This window comes from Carassius carassius, chromosome 48, assembly GCF_963082965.1.
Source record: "Carassius carassius chromosome 48, fCarCar2.1, whole genome shotgun sequence".
In the NCBI taxonomy this organism is placed as follows: Eukaryota; Metazoa; Chordata; class Actinopteri; order Cypriniformes; family Cyprinidae; genus Carassius; species Carassius carassius.
The window spans coordinates 5,701,120-5,720,432 of NC_081802.1; the positions used below are offsets into that span (position 1 = coordinate 5,701,120).

The following is a 19,313-nucleotide window of genomic DNA, read 5'->3' on the forward strand; positions in this document are numbered from 1 at the left end:
ATCATTTTATTATTATACTATAAAAATATTGATTTGTGATTTAATGATCAATAAGCACACACACACACACACACACACACACATATATATATATATATATATATATATATATATATATATATATATATATATATATATATATATATATATTAGTATATATTAAACATTATGTATATAATATCAGAATATTTGAGAATTTTTTACTGTTGCTAATGTCAAAATACCCCCAATAATAAAAGTATTATTTATATTTAGTATTTTTATATTATTTAGATATTTATATTTTAGAGTTAACCATAACATTTGAATACTCTGCTTTTATAGGTATGAAATGATATTTTGATTAGTTTTTATTAGGACTGTCAATTTGACACGTTAAATTTAGCATCATTATTGTTAAAGAAACAAATGCTACGTAAGAAAATCAAATACAGTTAATTAATATAATGAATAAAATTAATATTTTCTAAAAATACTAATATAAAAATTCATGTAATGACGTGATTTAATTAAAAACCCTTATTGGGATATAATTTAATAAAAAAACTCTTATTTACTATAGAAATATTTTCTGTTGATTTTATTTCAAGGGAACATCAATTTTTGGTGATGGTTTTAATAAGATGTAATATTTTAAATGTATTTTTAATTAAAGTTTTTAATTATTAAAATAACATTTTAAACCATTATTAAAATAGTTTTATTCAGATACAATGCATGTCTTGCATCAAATAATATCTACGTGAGATAATATTAATATAATCCATATTTTCTCTTGTTTATGATGCTGATGTTAGATCCTGGTGCACCTGGGGCTCCTGACGAAGGAGTCTGGTTTTAAGATAGCGGAGAACGCGTTCAGCGGAGGTCCTCTGGGCGAGCTGGTTCAGTGGAGTGACCTGATCACCACGCTGTATCTGCTGGGACACGACATCCGCATCTCAGCGTCGCTCGCCGAGCTCAAGGAGTGAGTCTCTGACTCCGTCTCTGTCCTCAATACTCACATCAGTTCTGTTCAAGTCAATTTCATTCAATTCTGTCTCTCCAGGATCATGAAGAAGGTCATGGGTAACAAGTCCAGCTGCCCCACAAAGGGTGATAAAGTAGTGGAGCTCATCTATATAGACATCGTGGGTCTGGCTCAGTTCAAGAAGACGCTGGGCCCGTCCTGGGTCCATTATCAGTAAGTTCACATCACATTTTGTGCTTTAGTATGAAGTATTTCATCTGTAAGTGGCTGTGCCCTTCACCTGAGACAGTTTCTTCAGCGTTATTGACCACATGAGCCGTTTGAAATGAGTCTGAACCTGATCTCATAGATTCGTCTCAGCTGTTATTCCAGCCAGGAATCAGCGTCGTCTGACCCCATATGATCTGTTAGCTGTAACCGAACACATTTGTTTGCTAATCTGTAGCGTTAGAAGCTGCCTTAGACAGATTCTTTAGAAACTAAATAAATAAATGATTTGTGTTCACTAATTTGAACAAAGAAATCTGAATAATGTTTCTTGTTTTTGAAGGCAGTTTTATAACCTCCCTGTCTGGCCAAAAGCAATTTTTGAAATGTTTTTATACAGTTTTGTTTAATTTTAAGTCTTTTTTTTAACTACAACAATTCTAAAGTAAAACTAAAGTCTCATTATTAAAATAAGAAAAAGTTGTATTACATAATTAATAAAAAAAAAAAAAAAAATTCAATTCAAAAGTAGCACATTTTTCAATCAAAAGTAAAGTTTTCATTGGAAAAATGTGCTTAATTGTCATGAAAAATGCCAAAATATGCATAATAATAATAATAATAGTTATTATTATTGTTGTTGTTATTTTTTCTTCTATTAGATGTTATTTCACTACAAAAAAAGAAGAAAAATATTGTATTGCAGTACTTAAATAATTTGTTTCATTTACAAAAGATTCAAAAGTAAATCTTAAAAAAAGTCAAGTTTTAATTGAATTTATTTTTGCTTGTCATGAAAAAAGCCAAAATACAGTTTATAATTATTATTATTGTTATCATTATATCATTCTTAGCATAATGTAATTTTTTGGTAATTCTTCTTTAAAATAAACACAAAAAAATTGAAAAAGTTTAATGTTTTTCCAAGACAGTTAAGTGTATTTTTCCAGTATTTGTGTGTGTGTGTGTGTGTGTGTGCGCGCACATACATAAACACTATACAGCATCCAAATATGTTATGATGATGATGATAATAATAGTTTTAATTATTATAAATAAATAAAAATTATATTTTTTTGTAGACATCAGCACTTTGCTACTATTTTCCCCCACTCAAGTGTTGAACTTGTGTTGTAGGTGCATGCTGAGGGTCTTAGACTCGTTTGGGACGGAGCCCGAGTTTAACCACGCCCACTACGCCCAGTCGAAAGGTCACAAAACTCCGTGGGGCAAGTGGAACCTGAACCCCCAGCAGTTCAACACCATGTTTCGTAAGTCTACATGAGAGAGGCTCTGTGTGTGTGTGTGTGTTTAACCTTTAAGTTTTAGCCTTTGGATATGGAAACTTTATCCGGGCCGCGTCGGGGTTCCGGGGGTTTTGGGGGGTGTCTCCGATCGGCTCGGGCTCTGAATAGCTCTTTTGTTTACCAACAGACTTTGACATTCTCATAAAACTTGCAGCTTTCCAAGCAGAACTGCTCTTATTTCTGATTAAGCCTGTTTGAGAGCAGAGATAACTTTCTCTGAGGTGTGGGTCGACCCGAAACCTTTTGAGTGTAGCGGCTCAATCTCCCAACACTGAGTATGTGTATATATTACAATTTTTATTGTTCTTTGTTTACATTTTAGTGATTGCTTTAATTCTAAAAAAAATAAGGTAAAAACTTAAGTCATGTTATTAAAGATGTATGAAAAAGTTTTATCTTGTAATTTGTTTTTACTTCAGTCATTTTTAACTACAAATAAAAAAAGTCATATTATAAGAAACAAATAAGAAAGATGTTGTAAATACAAATAATAAGAAATTGTTTTTACATTTCAGTCAATTTTTTTAACAAAAATTATTTTCGGTGGAAATTGTTCATGAAAAAAAATCAGCTTATTATTATTATTAATGACAAATTTGCACAATTTTCTTCAAGATTCTCATTAATGTTTCTCGAAATTAATGTTTTACTTGTGAGGTTTTTATTTTTTTTTTATTTTGAAAAATAATTACTAAAAGAAAATTGAAAAAAGGTCCAAATGTAGAAGTTTTTTGTATTTTTTTTTTTATATATTTTTAATATTGAATTACATTCTTTTTTCTTTTTTTTTACATATTTTGCATGATACTTAAACTCATTTCCCCTTCATATTTTCATTATCATAATGCATTCACACATTTTTCTTTTGTTTTTGTAAATCTTAAATTCATATATATATTTATTTTTTTAAGTATAAAGTGAAGACAGTACAACTTGTATAAATATTATAAAATATAATATATCATTAATATATTAATATATCACTGTCTTGCATTACAGCAGTGACAGTTTTTGAAGAAACAATTTATGGGTAATTGTCATGAAAATAAACATACCATTTTTCATTTTCTGCATTATAATTAAGCAGATTTTTCCACCATATTCTCATTAGCATAATGTGTCCGTTTTACTTCTCAAATCTTTGTAATTCTTAAAAAAAAATTACTAAATTAAATAATAATAATAATAATAATGATATATATAAATGTAAATATATTTTATTAAAGTCAACATAAATTTAAAGAGTGTAAAACGATTGTATTTAATTTACAATTTAAATAGTATTTCATTGTTTTGGATTTTAATGTAAAAATTATAATAGTAATCTAATAGTTTTTAGCGATTATAAAGTAGAAAATGAGTTCTACATGTTCTTGACAGGTTTCATGACATGCAGTGCAGCTACATATTGATTTTGTGTGTGTGTGTGCGCTCTTGTTTTTGTGACATGTCAGGACACAACTCTGTATAATGACATGGGTATGACACAGGTATTACAAGGAGAGGGTAACTTATGAGGACATAACCCATGTCCCCATTTTTCAAAACGCTTAAATCATACAGAATGAGTTTTTTTGAGAAAGTAAAAATGCACAAAGTTTCCTGTGAGGGTTAGGGTTAGGTGTAGGGTTGGTGTAGGGAGATAGAATATACAGTTTGTTCAGTATAAAAACCATTACGCCTATGGGATGAACCCCCTTTTTACAAAATCAAACGTGTGTGTGTGTGGTGTGTATCTGATCTCCTGGAGCTTGATTTGGAAGACGGATCGTTGACAGATGTGTGTAATTGACCTCGCCACGTGTCCGCAGGCATCTGTGAGAACATGAGCGTCGACAGCAGACGAACACAAAGCTACCTGTTCATCAGTCAACCACCGATTCAGACGCTCTCACCAAATCCAGCCATTCAGAAAGATTGGGCTTCAAATATTACCACCCGATTGCATCAGATGCGAGCACATGTGTGTGTATGCCCTCTGTCCATTCTTAACACTGCCAGTCAAAAGCCTTTATCCTGCTGTCCCCTTGACGCATCCCACAATGCACTGCGGTATCTCATTGCACTGCTGATAAACATCACACTGCTCTCTGTAAACCTCATATATTGTCTGTATGACAGGCCAGAATGACGTGCCCCCGTTTCCTTTATGGTTGAGCGTCCTCCGTGCCGCCCGTCCTGAAGCTGCTATTGTTCATAACGCTTCCCACACGTATCAGATGAGCGAATCGCTCTCAAGACCGAGGGAGGAAGTTGCTTTCAGTCCGGCATTACAGTACTGGAATAATTCAGTTTCTATTTGATTTATTTAGTTCTGCTTTTTGGGGTTTGCTAGGCAAAAACGACGTCATTGTGGCCACTCTGGGTTTGACTGTAAGTCTTCTCGAGCGAAACCGCGACTGAAAGAGTCACGCACACATTCGCTCGATTGTAAACACCACATTTGGCTGTTCGACAGACACTCGTTAAAAATTTTGCGTTCGCTTTTGCTGCTAACATTTGCCTGAGAAACCACACAAACACACACACAGGGCTTCATAGTCATGCAAACTAACCAACTTCCTGTCTTTTGCATGCCACTTCCTCCCATACGCCACACACAGACAGAGAAAAGTTTGTTTTTTCTTTAAAGTAACCTTTTTTTTTCCAGATATCTTTCTTAAACAGAAGTAAAACACCCCTGGCTGCTGAGCGGAATATCTGTAAAATGTTTTAAAATATTAATGTATTCATGCATAGAGAATGAATAATTAAAGTCAGTGGAAGGGTCGGTCTGTCACGTTTCATAACGCTTCTCCTTTAGCATTCCTGTAATGAAGAGCTTCTGTCGCAGTCTGTTTTTTCACAGGCATCTGGTTATGCTGTTAAATTATTAATTGTGAGGACCGAGTTTGCCATATGCTGAATGAAAAAATGACAACTGAAATGTATGTATGTATGTGTGTGTGTGGATGGATAAAAAAAATACATCAATTATAGTATAATAAATAAATGTGTTTTATATATATATATAGATACACACACATTTTTTTTGTCATTTACATATTATTAAAGTTTTATTATTCATTTTAAGAACAATAAAAAAAGAGAAAGTGAAAAGTCATTTTGACTTTGACTGTCATTTAGACTTATTTTTCAAGAAAATCTATTTTGTGCATATGTCAACAATGTAAACGATACAGAATTTAATTGTGTGTACATAAGTATGTGTGTGGATACATTATTATAATAATTAGAGGTGCAGAAACTATCGATACACGTGAGTTTTGCGATATTTTGCAATGTATCGATTAAAAAAAAGCAATATCGATACTGCATATATATATAAAAATAGACATGTAAATTGATTTTTTTGTTAAGGTTTGCATATGGTGGTGTGTTCTAAAGGACAGTTTTTCTAAAATTATATCTAAAATAATTCTCCTATTCCTAAAATAAAATAAGAAATACCCCAATATATCGTCTTGCTTAAAGTATCGCAATATATCGTATCGCAATCCCTGTATCGTGATGCGTATCATATGACCAGATTTTTGCCAAAACAGCCCTAATAATATATATTTTTTAATGGGAAGGGCCTCTTTTGAAAGGGTTGATGTTTAATCTTTTTGCTATTTCTAAATCCAGCACACTTTGCACACAAATTAGATCATTTTATCCGTCAGTTTTCATGTAAAAATGAAGCTTGTCCTTCAGAAACTAATCCGCGCTTTAACAAAGCACATGAGTGTGTGAAACTCATCAGGATCAGATGTCCATCACAGATGAAAGCCACTGCAGTGATGGGAGACGTCTCTGTGTGTGTGTGTGTGTGTGTGTGTGTGTGTGTGTAATACGGTGAGGTTTCATTCTTTTCCACTCCTAGATTTAATAAGAACTCTCACACACACACACACAAACTCCTGCATTCCTGCTAATTACTGACCACATCTTGGCGACACCACCTGCAAACTGCAGTTAGTCTCCTCTGCATTCCTGCATGCTGTTGCTGCGTGGTGTTGCGAAACGCTCTTCTGGAGGGCGATGAGTGCATGTATGTGAGGTCTAGACTGTCTTTTGCAATTCTGTCACAAGCCTTCCTCTTTTTTGGTGCAAAAACTTCAAAAAGAGTCTTCGTTCACACCGATAGTTATTGACATCAGTGTGAGTGTATGTGTGCACGTGTGTTCTCGTACAAGCATATTTGCGCTATTTACAGTATCTATAGTGAGAAGGAGAGCAAGAGGCCGGGTTCCATTTAAATGGCATATTTTGTTTCTGCGAAATTGTGCAAATTACATTATGGTCTGCCTGGGTTCTGAATTCCATCCTACACTCTCATTGGAATTGGAACCACAGATGTGTAAATAAGACATCTTAATCTCAGGATTGAATTTTTCAGACAGATGGCATTCAGGTGTATCTCTGCCAAGCTTCATTATCTTGGTGACCTCTTGGACTACTGTTCTCATGGTAACAGCTCCTCGCTTGGCAACAAGGACCCCCACACGGATCTTTCCCGTACAGAATTAATTCGAACGATCATCTTCCCTCGGGAACTCCAGTCCTGATGTGCCATGCTAGATCATAGATTTCCCTGTTTAAAAAGCAATAATACTTGGAACAAAAACAAAACAAAATCTGTTTTTGTATTTATAATTTTTGTTTGATTAATAGTGTATTTTATTTATTTCTTTTATTTTATAGAAACATGCATTAAATAAAACTTCAGAAAAGATCAATAAATGGTGGAGAATGTGGTCACATTATATGGTTAAGTTGTCAAAGTGTAACCTGCCATTGAAAAGACTAGGTTTTTATCAAAATTTAGAAACAAATACACACAACTTTATTATTTAACTATTAACTTTTATTGACCTCTTTCTCTAACCTGACATGTTTTATTATAACCTCTTTATTAAAATGTAAAAACTAAAATGATTATGAAAGCTAGTAATTAGTGAAACTGCCAAAACGGTTAAGGATAATGTACAAAAATATTATACTAAACTTAATAATTAATACAATTAATTATAATTTTTTAAATAAAAAAAAATAACTATCAATGTATTTTCCTTTAAAGCATGTGACAGGCCCCAGCATGACATTTATTAAAAATCTTTTTAAACCAGCCTTAATTATATAATTGACATTTGTCTTAATGTATGTGATTTTAAATGTTTTGCTGTTTTAATATATTTAAATTCATATTTGCAAACAGTTATTTGTTTTTGCTTGATATATTTTAGCCATACTTGTAAAACCCAATAGATAATATAGTCAGACAGTCTTATTTTATTATTATGACCATAACTAATGCATATACATTAATTAACTAATGCATATAAAATATTATTTGAGTTTAAATTTTTATTATGTGAGAAGAGGGTGTGAAGTTTGTATTATATATATTTTTTCTTCCACATTGTTCTTTTTAAATTGCTTTTCATACAGAAACTAGATTTTATTTATATAAACCAATGTAACTTGATGGTGGCTCTGTCATGTTAATGTTGATTGGCTGGAGCTCTCTGGCCTCGTCTGATTGGTTGTTGTGTTTTCTCTGTAGCCCACACTCCAGACAATAGTTTCCTGGGCTTTGTTGTGGAGCAGCACCTGAACGCCAGCGACGTCAGACACATCGACGACATCAAGCGGCAAAACCAGTCGCTGGTGTACGGCAAGGTGGACAACTTCTGGAAGGTCAGTTCTGCTCAAACTACAGCCACGTCCAACTTTTTCTTGGCTCTTTACATGTGAAACTGCGCTGTGTTTATATGCTAGATTGTTTTGCCACGTTTTCCGACTTTGAGCGCCAACAAAAGTGTTTTCAATTCAACTGCGATGACTTCAACTTTCCCCAGCACGAGGTCACAGTCGGTTCCACCGCTAAGATGTTCCTACAGAGAACGTTTCGCTGCCCATCTGGATCCGAAACGACCCGAGTGATGAGAGACGCAGCTGAAAACCCAATCCCATTGTACTCGTCCACATTCCAGAACATCTAAACACACACGTTTTTCCCAGAAGGGACATTATTCTCAATCGGTTTCTCTAAAGTCCTTCGGTGAATGTTTGCATGTTTTTGGCGAACAGTACTGGATGAAACGAGTCATATTATGAATAGCATAATTTTTCATGCTCTCTTGGTTATGAAACAAAAGTTTTAACATGACGTACGCCGGTACGTGAAGGTTAGATGATCGCAGAAGAGCTCATTTACATATATTAAAGGTACAGTAACAATAACCGAACATTTCATTTTAAGGTTTAACCTCGGGGGGGGGATGTGCGCATTTGTGGCGAATAACATGGGATGAAAAGAGCCAAATCGTGGACAACTGATTATTTTCTTGCTTTCTCGGAAATGAAAATTTCCATTAAAATTGTAATCGCAACAGAGCTCATTCACATGTCTTAAAGGTACAGTAACAAAAACAGCCAGTTTAATTTTAACGGTACGTTTTTGTGTATTTTTGGCAAACGACTTGGGTTGAAAAGTCATATCATGGATAAAATTATTATTGTTGTCTGACACAAAATGAAAGTTTGCGTGAAGTTTGCCAGTACACAATTCACAAAAAAACTAGTTTACATATCTAAAAGGTACAGTACCAAAAAAGAGAGAAAAAAATAACAGTTTGTTTCATTCTAAGGTTCAGCAAAAGGGTTGTGAAAAATAAATGCGTTTACTTTGGCAGTTTTTTGCGAAAATCTGCAACTTTTAGCGATTTTTCACACACGGGATGAAAAGAGTCATGTTCAGCACACAGAGGATGGCTGATCGCAAAGGAGCTCATTTACATATCTTAAAGATACATTGATAAAAACAGCCCAATTAGTTCTAACAGTCAGAAAAAGGAAATATATAAATATAGATGCCTTTATAGTGACATTGCATTCTTGATTAACCTCAGGGAACTTTGCTCAGTCTTGGCGCACAACATGGCAATAATAGAGTCCTAGTATGGAAAATTCATATTTAATCTCAGGGAAAGGTTTTATTTTTATTTTTTTACTCCTACATCGTTGGATGAAAAAGAATCATATGATGTGAAAAAAAAAAACTTTTTTTTTCCCTTTGTGAAGTGAAGTTTGCTAGTATGCAGAGGTTAGCTAATCGCAATGGAGCTCATTTACATCTCTTAAAGATACAGTAACAAAAAAAGTCCAGTTACTTTTTTTTAGGGTCAGAAAGAGGCTGTGAAAGACGGATGCAATTCCAGGAGCAGTGCATTCGTATTTAACCTCATGCAATTTTACTGATGCCATCCTTCACCCAGCGATAGAGAGAAAGAGATAGGCTCCTGCTATTGCACAGCCTCTCAAGTACTGGTTTCCATGGAAACAAACTTGAGCATAGACCCTGAATCAGGGTGTGTGTGTGTCGTCTAGAGATCAGAGGATATGTGTATAGGCTTTTGAAATGCAAATAAAGTCTTGGCTGTTTCTTTACACACACACACAAATACATTCATTGTGTTATTGGCGCTACAAGTTCACATGTAATGCATCTCTGTGTGTTTATGTTCTGTCTCAAACACAGATGCTTTTCTGCGGCTCTCTCTCTCTCTCTCACACAAACAGACACATAAACACACATATGCACACACATAAACGAATGAAACATGCTTGGTTAAACGCCAAAAAAACCCAAATTATTTACGCTTCATCGCTGCTGTCTCACACAAACACAGTGTTTGCATGCTGTGTTGGCATTTTCAGCTCATATCTCCCATAAAGCAAGGAACTAACTGATGATTAAACAAGCAGATAATTGATGTTCTGATTTTGTGTGTGTGTGTGTGTGTTGTTTTTATTTTATTTGAGTTAAATATATATATATACATGTATGTATGTATGTATATGTATGTATGTATGTATATATATATATATATATATATATATATATATATATATATATATATATATATATACATACATATACACATAGTTATATATACACACACATATATATATATATATATATATATATATATATATATAAATATATATATATATATATATATAAATTATATATAATTTTTTTTTATTTTATTTGAGCTTAACTCTCACCATTTTCTGGTGACCTTGCTTAGACACACACACACACACACACACACACACACACAAACACACTGACTGGTTCTATTTCTGTTTCCATCCTCTAACAGGAAGTATGCATCTTTGTATTCTTTGAGCATTTGTAAAGAAGAAGCTTCATTTTATCCTCTTCATCTTGTGCTTTACCCCCAGAGTCCTGTTTGACTCTTCCTGTCTGCTTTTGCACTTCTGCTCATCTAAAACAAGCTCAGACTGAGAGGTTAAAAAAAAAAATCACCTTTTTGTTTGTGTTTTATGCTTCCTGGGGACTTTTGGCTCCAGTCACGCAAATCTGGTGACAGAACAGAATGTCTCAATATTGTTCAGAACTTGAGACAAAAATTATCCAATATTAACATTAATATTGCTTGCATCAGCAAAAAAAAAAAAAACTTTGTTGTAATTATTTTACTATGAACAGCAATATTACTACTAGATTTTATAGTATAATATCAATATAATATTTTATATCAATATTATAGCATATTTTATATATTAATGTTGTTATTATGGTTCATTTAGATTACATAATTTAATAACAAAACAATTGTTTTTTATACAAATACACATTTTCAATATTTGCATTATTGTTATTATTGTTTTATTGATCGTAATATTTTAAATCATTATTTTATATATTTAATGTAAATTGTCTTCAAATAAAGATCGTTATGAATAATAAATATGAAATGCATGAACATGTTCTTGCTTACATCAGCTAAAATAAAATGTTTTAATTATTTTGTTAACATGAATAGTAATATTATACTATTAATTATATTTTCTATGAATAATTTGACTTTTATTAGGGTTAATAAATTTAGTATATAACAGTTTCTTAATAAAATAAATAATTTGTAATTTTATAATGCAAATCATTGAAATGATTATTTCTTTTTTAAATAAAGATAATTATCCATGTGAATTCAGAGTTTAAAAACTATTTAACCCTGCTAACATGATCTTGCTTTTATTAGTGAAAAAAAGTTAATATGAATAGTAATATTATACACTTTATATTTTATAAATTTGCTATAATTTATTATTATTATTATATTCAGCATTTTGATTAATAAAAATAATAAAATGTGTAATTATGCATTTATAACAAATGTTATAATTTGTATTTTATGTATATTAATTTTATGAATACTAAAGACTACCTATAATATAATTCAGAGTTTTAAAATATTTAGCCCCGCCCACATGGTCTTGATTACATCAGCGGAAATGCAAAATAATTTTTCGAGTGCCACAATAAAACTACTTTAATTTTATTCATCAAGCAGCGTCACTCATTTTTCACATGCACGTGTCTGTATTTGTGTTTTAGGATAAAAAGAAATACCTGGACATCATTCATTCGTACATGGAAGTGCACGGCACCGTCCATGGCACGAGTACGGTCCACCTGCCGGCCTACGTGAAGAACCACGGCATCCTCAGCGGACGCGACCTCCAGTTCCTCCTGCGTCAGACCAAGGTCTGAATCAACACACTCCTTTTGTTCGACTTGAATATGGCCTGTGCAGTCATTTATTAGGACTTTCTCATTTGTGTTTTGAGTTAATAGCAGAGGTGTGGCCTCGAGTCATGTGACTTGGACTCGAGTCATGAATTTGATGACTTCAGACTCGACTCGACAAAATGTACAAAGACTTGCAACTCGACTTGGACTTTAACATCAATGACTCGTGACTTCACTTGGACTTGCGCCTTTTGACTCGAGAAGACTTGCTACTTCCCATGAAAACCTGGGGGGGGGGGAGGGGGGTTCACACGACCGCGCCGCTCTCAGTGTATCTGCATATGTGAAAAAAATGTGCACCACCTGTATGCATGCAGCGAGCACGCGCGCTCAGTGTTGGGAGTATCGGCGTTTAAGTATAACGGCGTTACTAACGGAGTTTAATTTTCAGTAACGGAGTAATCTAATTAATTACTTTTCCCATTGTTGCAACGCCTTTATCTCTACTGAGAATGTAAAGTGTCGCATTTCTACAATTTGGTTGAATAAAGTTCGATGATTGGCTGGGTGGGCGGTGCCCTGCTCACGCTGTCTCACTGCACGCTCTGACAACCACTAAACATAAGAGCATCAGCGATAATCTCCCTCTCGAACTGGAAGTACCGGAAATTAAAGGCGAGAATGTTTCTGTAACATGCACGGTATGCCCAGGAAAAAAGACTTTATTCGTGCGTGAAATTAACTTCACAACAGACGTGAATTCGCGTCATGGGGGCTTCTGCCAGTTGAGTTCACGCAGCATTTTCAACCACCATTTTTATTCAGATAATTTTCTAAATATTACTGTTATCGTGTCATAAAATGTAGTTTTAAAAGTATTTCATGAGAGAATGTAGTTGTTTTAAACTCAAATATCAGATTTTTTGAGGTTGTCGTCTTTGCGTCTTTGCATTGACTTAACATTGAAATCACTCGCGCCAGACGCTCTATTCGCGTCTGGTGTGAACGCACCATAAGAGTTGGATAGTGTTCTGTTTATTGTGCAGTAACTTTAGGCCAAATATACAGTTACAGAGATTTACACTAATGGTCAGGTTTCCCTTTGTTTCTTTTTACCCAAGTTTAAATTTGTTTGTCTTAATTTTGTACTTGAATTTTATTTTCAATATTTATTTTTTATGTTTTTATTTCTATGCATATCATATGGCAGGCTGCAATCTATTGAGTTCAAATAAATACAACATTTTCTAAAATACTTAGTGTTTTTATTTTTTAATCAGTTCATATAAACATCTTATATATTAAAGATGTTATAGGGCGTAATACTGACACCCTGATGAAGGCATATAGCCGCAACGCGTAGATGTACCTCTCATCAAAAGAGTTTAACGTTTAAAGCCAGTGATGCAATAAAGGCTTTTTAACATTTCACTATTCAATTCGAGTGCCTTGGAGTTCTAGTTCTTGATACCAAAGATAGTTTCGTTTGGCTATAAAAATTACGAGGTAGTTGACAAAAAACGAGTTGCAATTTGCAAAACATGCGGGTCGAAGATTACAGACGGAGCTGCCACAACGTCCAACTTTGTTCAACACCTGAAGTTGCACAAAGAAAGGTAAGTTTTGAACGAATGCTGAGCACCTTATCGCACGTACCATACTGTATCAACGAGACAGTAAACGCACGTCTCCCTTGCTGGCTCATGCTATCAAAAAATAGGGATTTTTGAGGTACATGAGTGTAGCACACTCAGATGGAAAACTTCGCCAACATCATGTCAACGTCCGTTTTAAAGTACCATTTCTACCTTGCTGCTAGACGGATAAACACAAATGTATATCTGTCTCTCCAACACATGAGACAAAAACAGGCCATTGTTCTAGTGCAATATGCTATTGAAATACAAGCATTTTTTGTGAAAATTTAAATTTTCAGTTTTTTACTGTATTTGATTAATGTCATTGTATAAAAAGAGGTTTAAATGAATACAAATCTTACAGACATACATGATTTGTATAAATTGTATTTCTGTGGTAAGAGGACTTGAAATGACTCGAAACTACAATGGTAGGACTTTGGACTCGACTTGAGACTTGTTGGCTTTGACTTTTGACTCGACTCGGGACTTGCCTCATCTTTGACTCGACTTTACTCGGGACTCGAAGGCAAAGACTAGAGACTTACTTGTGACTTGCATAACAATGACTTTGTCCCACCTCTGATTTATAGCACAGTGTAATTCTGTCCCGTTTTTTTCTCTGTGCTTGAAAGCTAAGTGTGAATCTGCCCTGCGCTTGCACGATGACGTTCATTGATTTTGTGGTCAGTGTGTTGCGTGAACATCACCCACAAGAGAGGAAGTGATGTTCTGCTGTTTCTCTCAAGCTTATATTTCCTTCTGTCTCTGCCTTCTTACTCACTCTGAGCTTTACTATCACCTTCCCTGTTGTTTAAACTTCATGCAAAGTTCAGAGAGCGAGGCCGCTTCATTTACTTAGTCTTGGCCAAAAGTTTTGGCAGTGACGTAAATTGTTGTGTTTTGCGAAGTTCGCTGCTTAAGCTGTTGTGGTGTTCATTCACATTGTTTCTAGATTATTGTGTAGAGTAATCAGATGCATTTTAAATAACTGCCAAAAAAAAGACAGCAGAAGACTGGTGCAAAGTTATTTTCTATGATGAAGATCCCTTCTGACTTTTTGGAGAAGAAAAGGTGAACGCTACACGAGTCCTGTTTTGTGCCAACTGTGAAGCATCCTGAGACCATCCATGTGTGAGGTTGCTTTACACCCAAGGGAGTGGACTCTCATAATTCTGCCCAAAATGCAGAATTAGTATGCTTTTCAGTATACCATAGAAACATTGAAAAATAATCTACAAATACTGAAGCAGCAAACTTTGGAACATTTGTGTCACTGCCAAAGGTTTTTGCCCATGTCTGTACAGGAAGAGTGACCAAGCCTTCAGGTTAACTCTGGCAGCCCATCAGACGATCATGCAAATGTTCTCAAAACTCGCCTGAACGCGCTTCTGCCACACTTCCTGAAGAAGACTTGACTTTCTTTCATGAAGCCTGCTTGTTTCACTACCTCTCTGCTGCCCCCTATTGGTCAACAATGAAAGTTCAACCACAGAAAGTTTAAAACTTTTATGCAAAATAATTGTTTATATTGTTTATTATTGTTGTTTTTGTTGAATGTGTGTGTGTGTGTGTGTGTGTGTGGGGGGGTTTTATTAATAGTTGGGTTATAAGTTTATAAATCGTTTTGATTATCAAAGTTCATTTAAAATAAATATTCATTTGTGTTTTGTTAATATTATTAGCTATATCATACATTATACATTAGGAGAGAGAGCACGCGATTATACAATCAAATATATATATATATATATATATACTAAAAATCTAAATAAAATGTATGATTTATCGTTTGATTTTATAATAAAATTACATTGTTTTTATCGATGATTAAAATGTTAATAACTAATATTTATAATAATAATTATAATTTATTAATTTAATAATTGTGCATTAATAGCTTTATTATTTTATTATATGTTATTATTTACACACACACACACACACACACACACACACTATATATATATATATACACATACACACACAAACGTGTGTGTATGTATGCGTGTGTGTGTGTGTGTGTATATATATATATATATATCGTGTTAGTTGTTTTGGTTAAAAATATCTGCTTAAATGTAAATTAATCATTGTTTTATTAATATAGCATTATTATACATGAATATTTACATATTAAAAATAACAACATTAGTGATGCCTTGTAAAAAAAAAAGCACTTGCTACATGCATAAAATGTAAATGAATCATTGTTTTATTAATAGCAATATTATACATTATTATTTACATTTGCATAATCACTTAGGATAAAATTATATATATATATATATATATATATATATAAACTAACATTGGTGGTTAGTGAATCTCAGTGTGCTGTGGGTCAGTGTGTAAGCATGTGGTCATCTGTCCGGCCGGACACAGCCAGCTCATTGTGTGACCCCAAACAGCACACTTCACAAACACATGATTGTGGCCTCTGCTAGCCACATTGAAACATTTGTTCAAGTGGTCTAGCTCAGTGCAGTGTGTGTGTGTGTGTGTCGAGGAGAAGGTGGTCATGACACTCGTTCTGTCTGTCGATTGTCAGCTTGTGATTGGTTTTTGTAGAGAGTGCAGCTGTGCAGGTAGATTTGCTTTGGCTCTGGGAGTCAGCCGCCAGGTTTCCATCAATGCACCGTTTGTTTGTGAGCTTGTTTAAAATGTCCCAGAAATCCCTCATTTCCATTTTAGGAATCAGCGAAAGACATCTCTCTATCGGAAAACACTCTGAGATGAGATTTAGAAATGGAAATCGGGCCATTTCTAATCTTTTTATTGATATAATCTGATATAGGTTTGTGCAAACGGAACATATTAAACATCACGTAAATTACATCTCATTTCTCAGAAGTGAAAATAAATAGTTTGTTACAGAACATAAATACTGCATCAATGTATTATTTTGTTTTGCATTATGAATAATAAATACTATAATAATAATAATTTAAAATAGACTTGGGCTAAATTGTTAAATGTCACCACACCTCAGAAATAAAAGTGAACAATTTGTTGCCGAATTTAAATGCACGTTTTATTCTGAATAATAATTTGCATGTTAATATAAGTGAATTCTGTGTTGATGTGATTAATGTAATATTTTATTTAATAATGTTTTGTTATACATACAAGGATCAAATGACGAGATTGTGAATCTCTGTTTGTTGTGCAGCTTTTTGTCGGACTGTCCTTCCCGTACGAGGGTCCCGCCCCTCTGGAGGCCATAGCCAATGGCTGCACTTTCCTCAACCCACGGTTCGACCCGCCTAAAAGCAGCAAAAACACGGATTTCTTCAAGGGCAAACCCACACTCCGAGAGGTACTTCAGTTCTGCTCGCTCATTATCATTTTGCTGAGGTTTTATTGTGGTCAGAATGGGTGATCTCTGATGTGTGTTTGACCTTTGACCCCAGCTGACCTCCCAGCACCCTTATGCTGAGGTTTACATCGGACGGCCGCATGTCTGGACCGTCAACATAGATGATCCAGCAGAGGTGGAGAACGCCATTAAAGCCATCCTCAGTCAGAAGGTACATATACTGTATACACACACACACACAGATCCACATGCACTTAGAATCCGCCTCACAAGTCATAAAAAAAACCCCACATACACACTTCTAAGCAGTGTCATGTGACGTTTGATGCTTTCTTTCAGATCGAGCCGTATCTGCCGTACGAATTCACCTGTGAGGGGATGTTACAGCGCGTCAACGCTTTCATCGAGAACCAGGTACCTTTGTCTGTGTGTTGTGGACATTTAAGGTGTGTGTGATTCATTCCACTTCACCTGTTCACACACTATAATCAGATCTGACATACCTGTGCCTGTCATGCAAAGAATCTGTAAAGAACCGCCCCTGTGTGTGTGTGTGTGCAGGATTTCTGTCATGGTCAGGTGATGTGGCCTCCTCTCAGCGCCATGCAGATCAAATTGGCTCCGGCTGGTAAATCCTGCAAGCAGGTGTGTCAGGAAGAGCAGCTGATCTGTGAACCCTCTTTCTTCCAGCATCTCAATAAAGACAAGGATCTGTTCAGGTAAACACTGCAGTTCTTCATCCAGACAGCAGAGAGTGCTATATTTCACAGACCCTTTATTTCTCCTGTAGATTTCAAATTCTCAGTCGGTTTACTCGCTCCTGCTGAGGTGTGCTTTGATTTGACTTAAATTACCTCAAATCTACATCAGATTTTGACTTCCTGTATTAAGATACTGACTAATTTCATCCCAGAAATGTACTGTTTTTTGTTTTTTTTACTTGTGCAAAATACCTGGTTTTGGATGCACATGATTATAATTGGTAAAGAATATGTAATTTTCACAGAAGTAATTTTTATTTTGTTCTTTTATAATGGATATTTATTTTGTTTTATATTTTATTGTGTGTTTGTGTGTGTATATATATATATATATATATATATATATATATATATATATATATATATATATATATATATATATATGTATGTATGTGTGTATATGTGTGTGTGTGTATGTATGTACATAAATTGCAATGTTTCATATACACACACACACACACACACACACATAAATATATATATATATATATATATATATATATATATACACACATATTACAGTATTGATATTTATTAGATGCATATTTAGATTTTACCATATGTATTTCAAGTTTTATTATTTTAATTTATATATATTCATAATGTATTAAAAGTATGCTTATTTAATATTTGCATGTACATATATATTTATCAGATGCATATTAATTTAGTTTTCCTTTATTTTCCATGAGTACAATTTATTTATATATATGGTTTAATGTGTCATATAATATTAAATTATATTAATATTGAATAAATACTTTAGTATTTAGTTATAAATGTAATACAATTTATTAGGTACATTTTCATTACACTTTGTTACAATTTCTTTATGTAATTTAATAAATAATAATGTATATATTGTAATTGCAAGGATATTTAATATTTGAATATGAATATTATTAGATGCATATTTAAAAAAACATATTCCCTCATAAATACAGCTTGAATATTTTACATATATTTTATGTTTAATATATTAATGTGCATTTTATAATTATGCTTATTTTAATAACACATTACTTATTAGAAGTTATTTTCCATACATTAATCCATGTCAGTATGTCTGAGACATCATTATATTACCATGGTAAAATAACATAATAAAATATATGACCATGATTTTTGGTGATCTCATGTCATGTTCTCAAGCATTCTCTCTTTGGTTTCTTCACTGCAGGTATGGTGTGGAGTGTAAGACGGTGGAGTCCACCAGCGATATCGTCGTCCCTGCCTTCAGCGAATCGGTGGGGCATTGTGTGTTCCAGTCAGACCTGCTGCTGTTCAGCTGCGCCGGGGCCCATCAGTCCCTCACACGCATCTGTCCCTGCAGAGACTACATGAAAGGACAGGTGGCGCTGTGCAAGGACTGCTTATAACACACACACGCACACCACACACACTTCAGCACCCCCATACGACCAACCCGGCGGTTGGTCATCCGCTGTACTGGACGGGACCGGACTATTACACAGCGCAATACTGACAGAGCCAGTGTTGTAATGTGCGGAAATTCGATTAAAGAATTCAGAGGAATTCAACTCTTGTTTTATTCCCATAAA

The 19,313-nt window shown here is 34.1% G+C and overlaps 1 protein-coding gene across 1 annotated transcript in view; it reads left to right on the forward strand.

The window, feature by feature from the left end:
* mgat5 (alpha-1,6-mannosylglycoprotein 6-beta-N-acetylglucosaminyltransferase) overlaps positions 1–19,292 on the forward strand; it is a 68,404-nt gene extending 49,112 nt beyond the window's left edge. The window contains exons 8-17 of the mRNA XM_059543069.1: positions 798–967; positions 1,049–1,183; positions 2,315–2,448; positions 8,033–8,166; positions 11,900–12,049; positions 16,844–16,990; positions 17,085–17,201; positions 17,330–17,404; positions 17,552–17,709; positions 18,932–19,292. Of these exons, the coding sequence (XP_059399052.1) occupies positions 798–967; positions 1,049–1,183; positions 2,315–2,448; positions 8,033–8,166; positions 11,900–12,049; positions 16,844–16,990; positions 17,085–17,201; positions 17,330–17,404; positions 17,552–17,709; positions 18,932–19,130 (1,419 nt within the window). The 3' untranslated portion in view covers positions 19,131–19,292. The remainder of the gene's footprint in view (positions 1–797; positions 968–1,048; positions 1,184–2,314; positions 2,449–8,032; positions 8,167–11,899; positions 12,050–16,843; positions 16,991–17,084; positions 17,202–17,329; positions 17,405–17,551; positions 17,710–18,931) is intronic.
* The last annotated feature ends 21 nt before the right edge of the window (positions 19,293–19,313 follow it).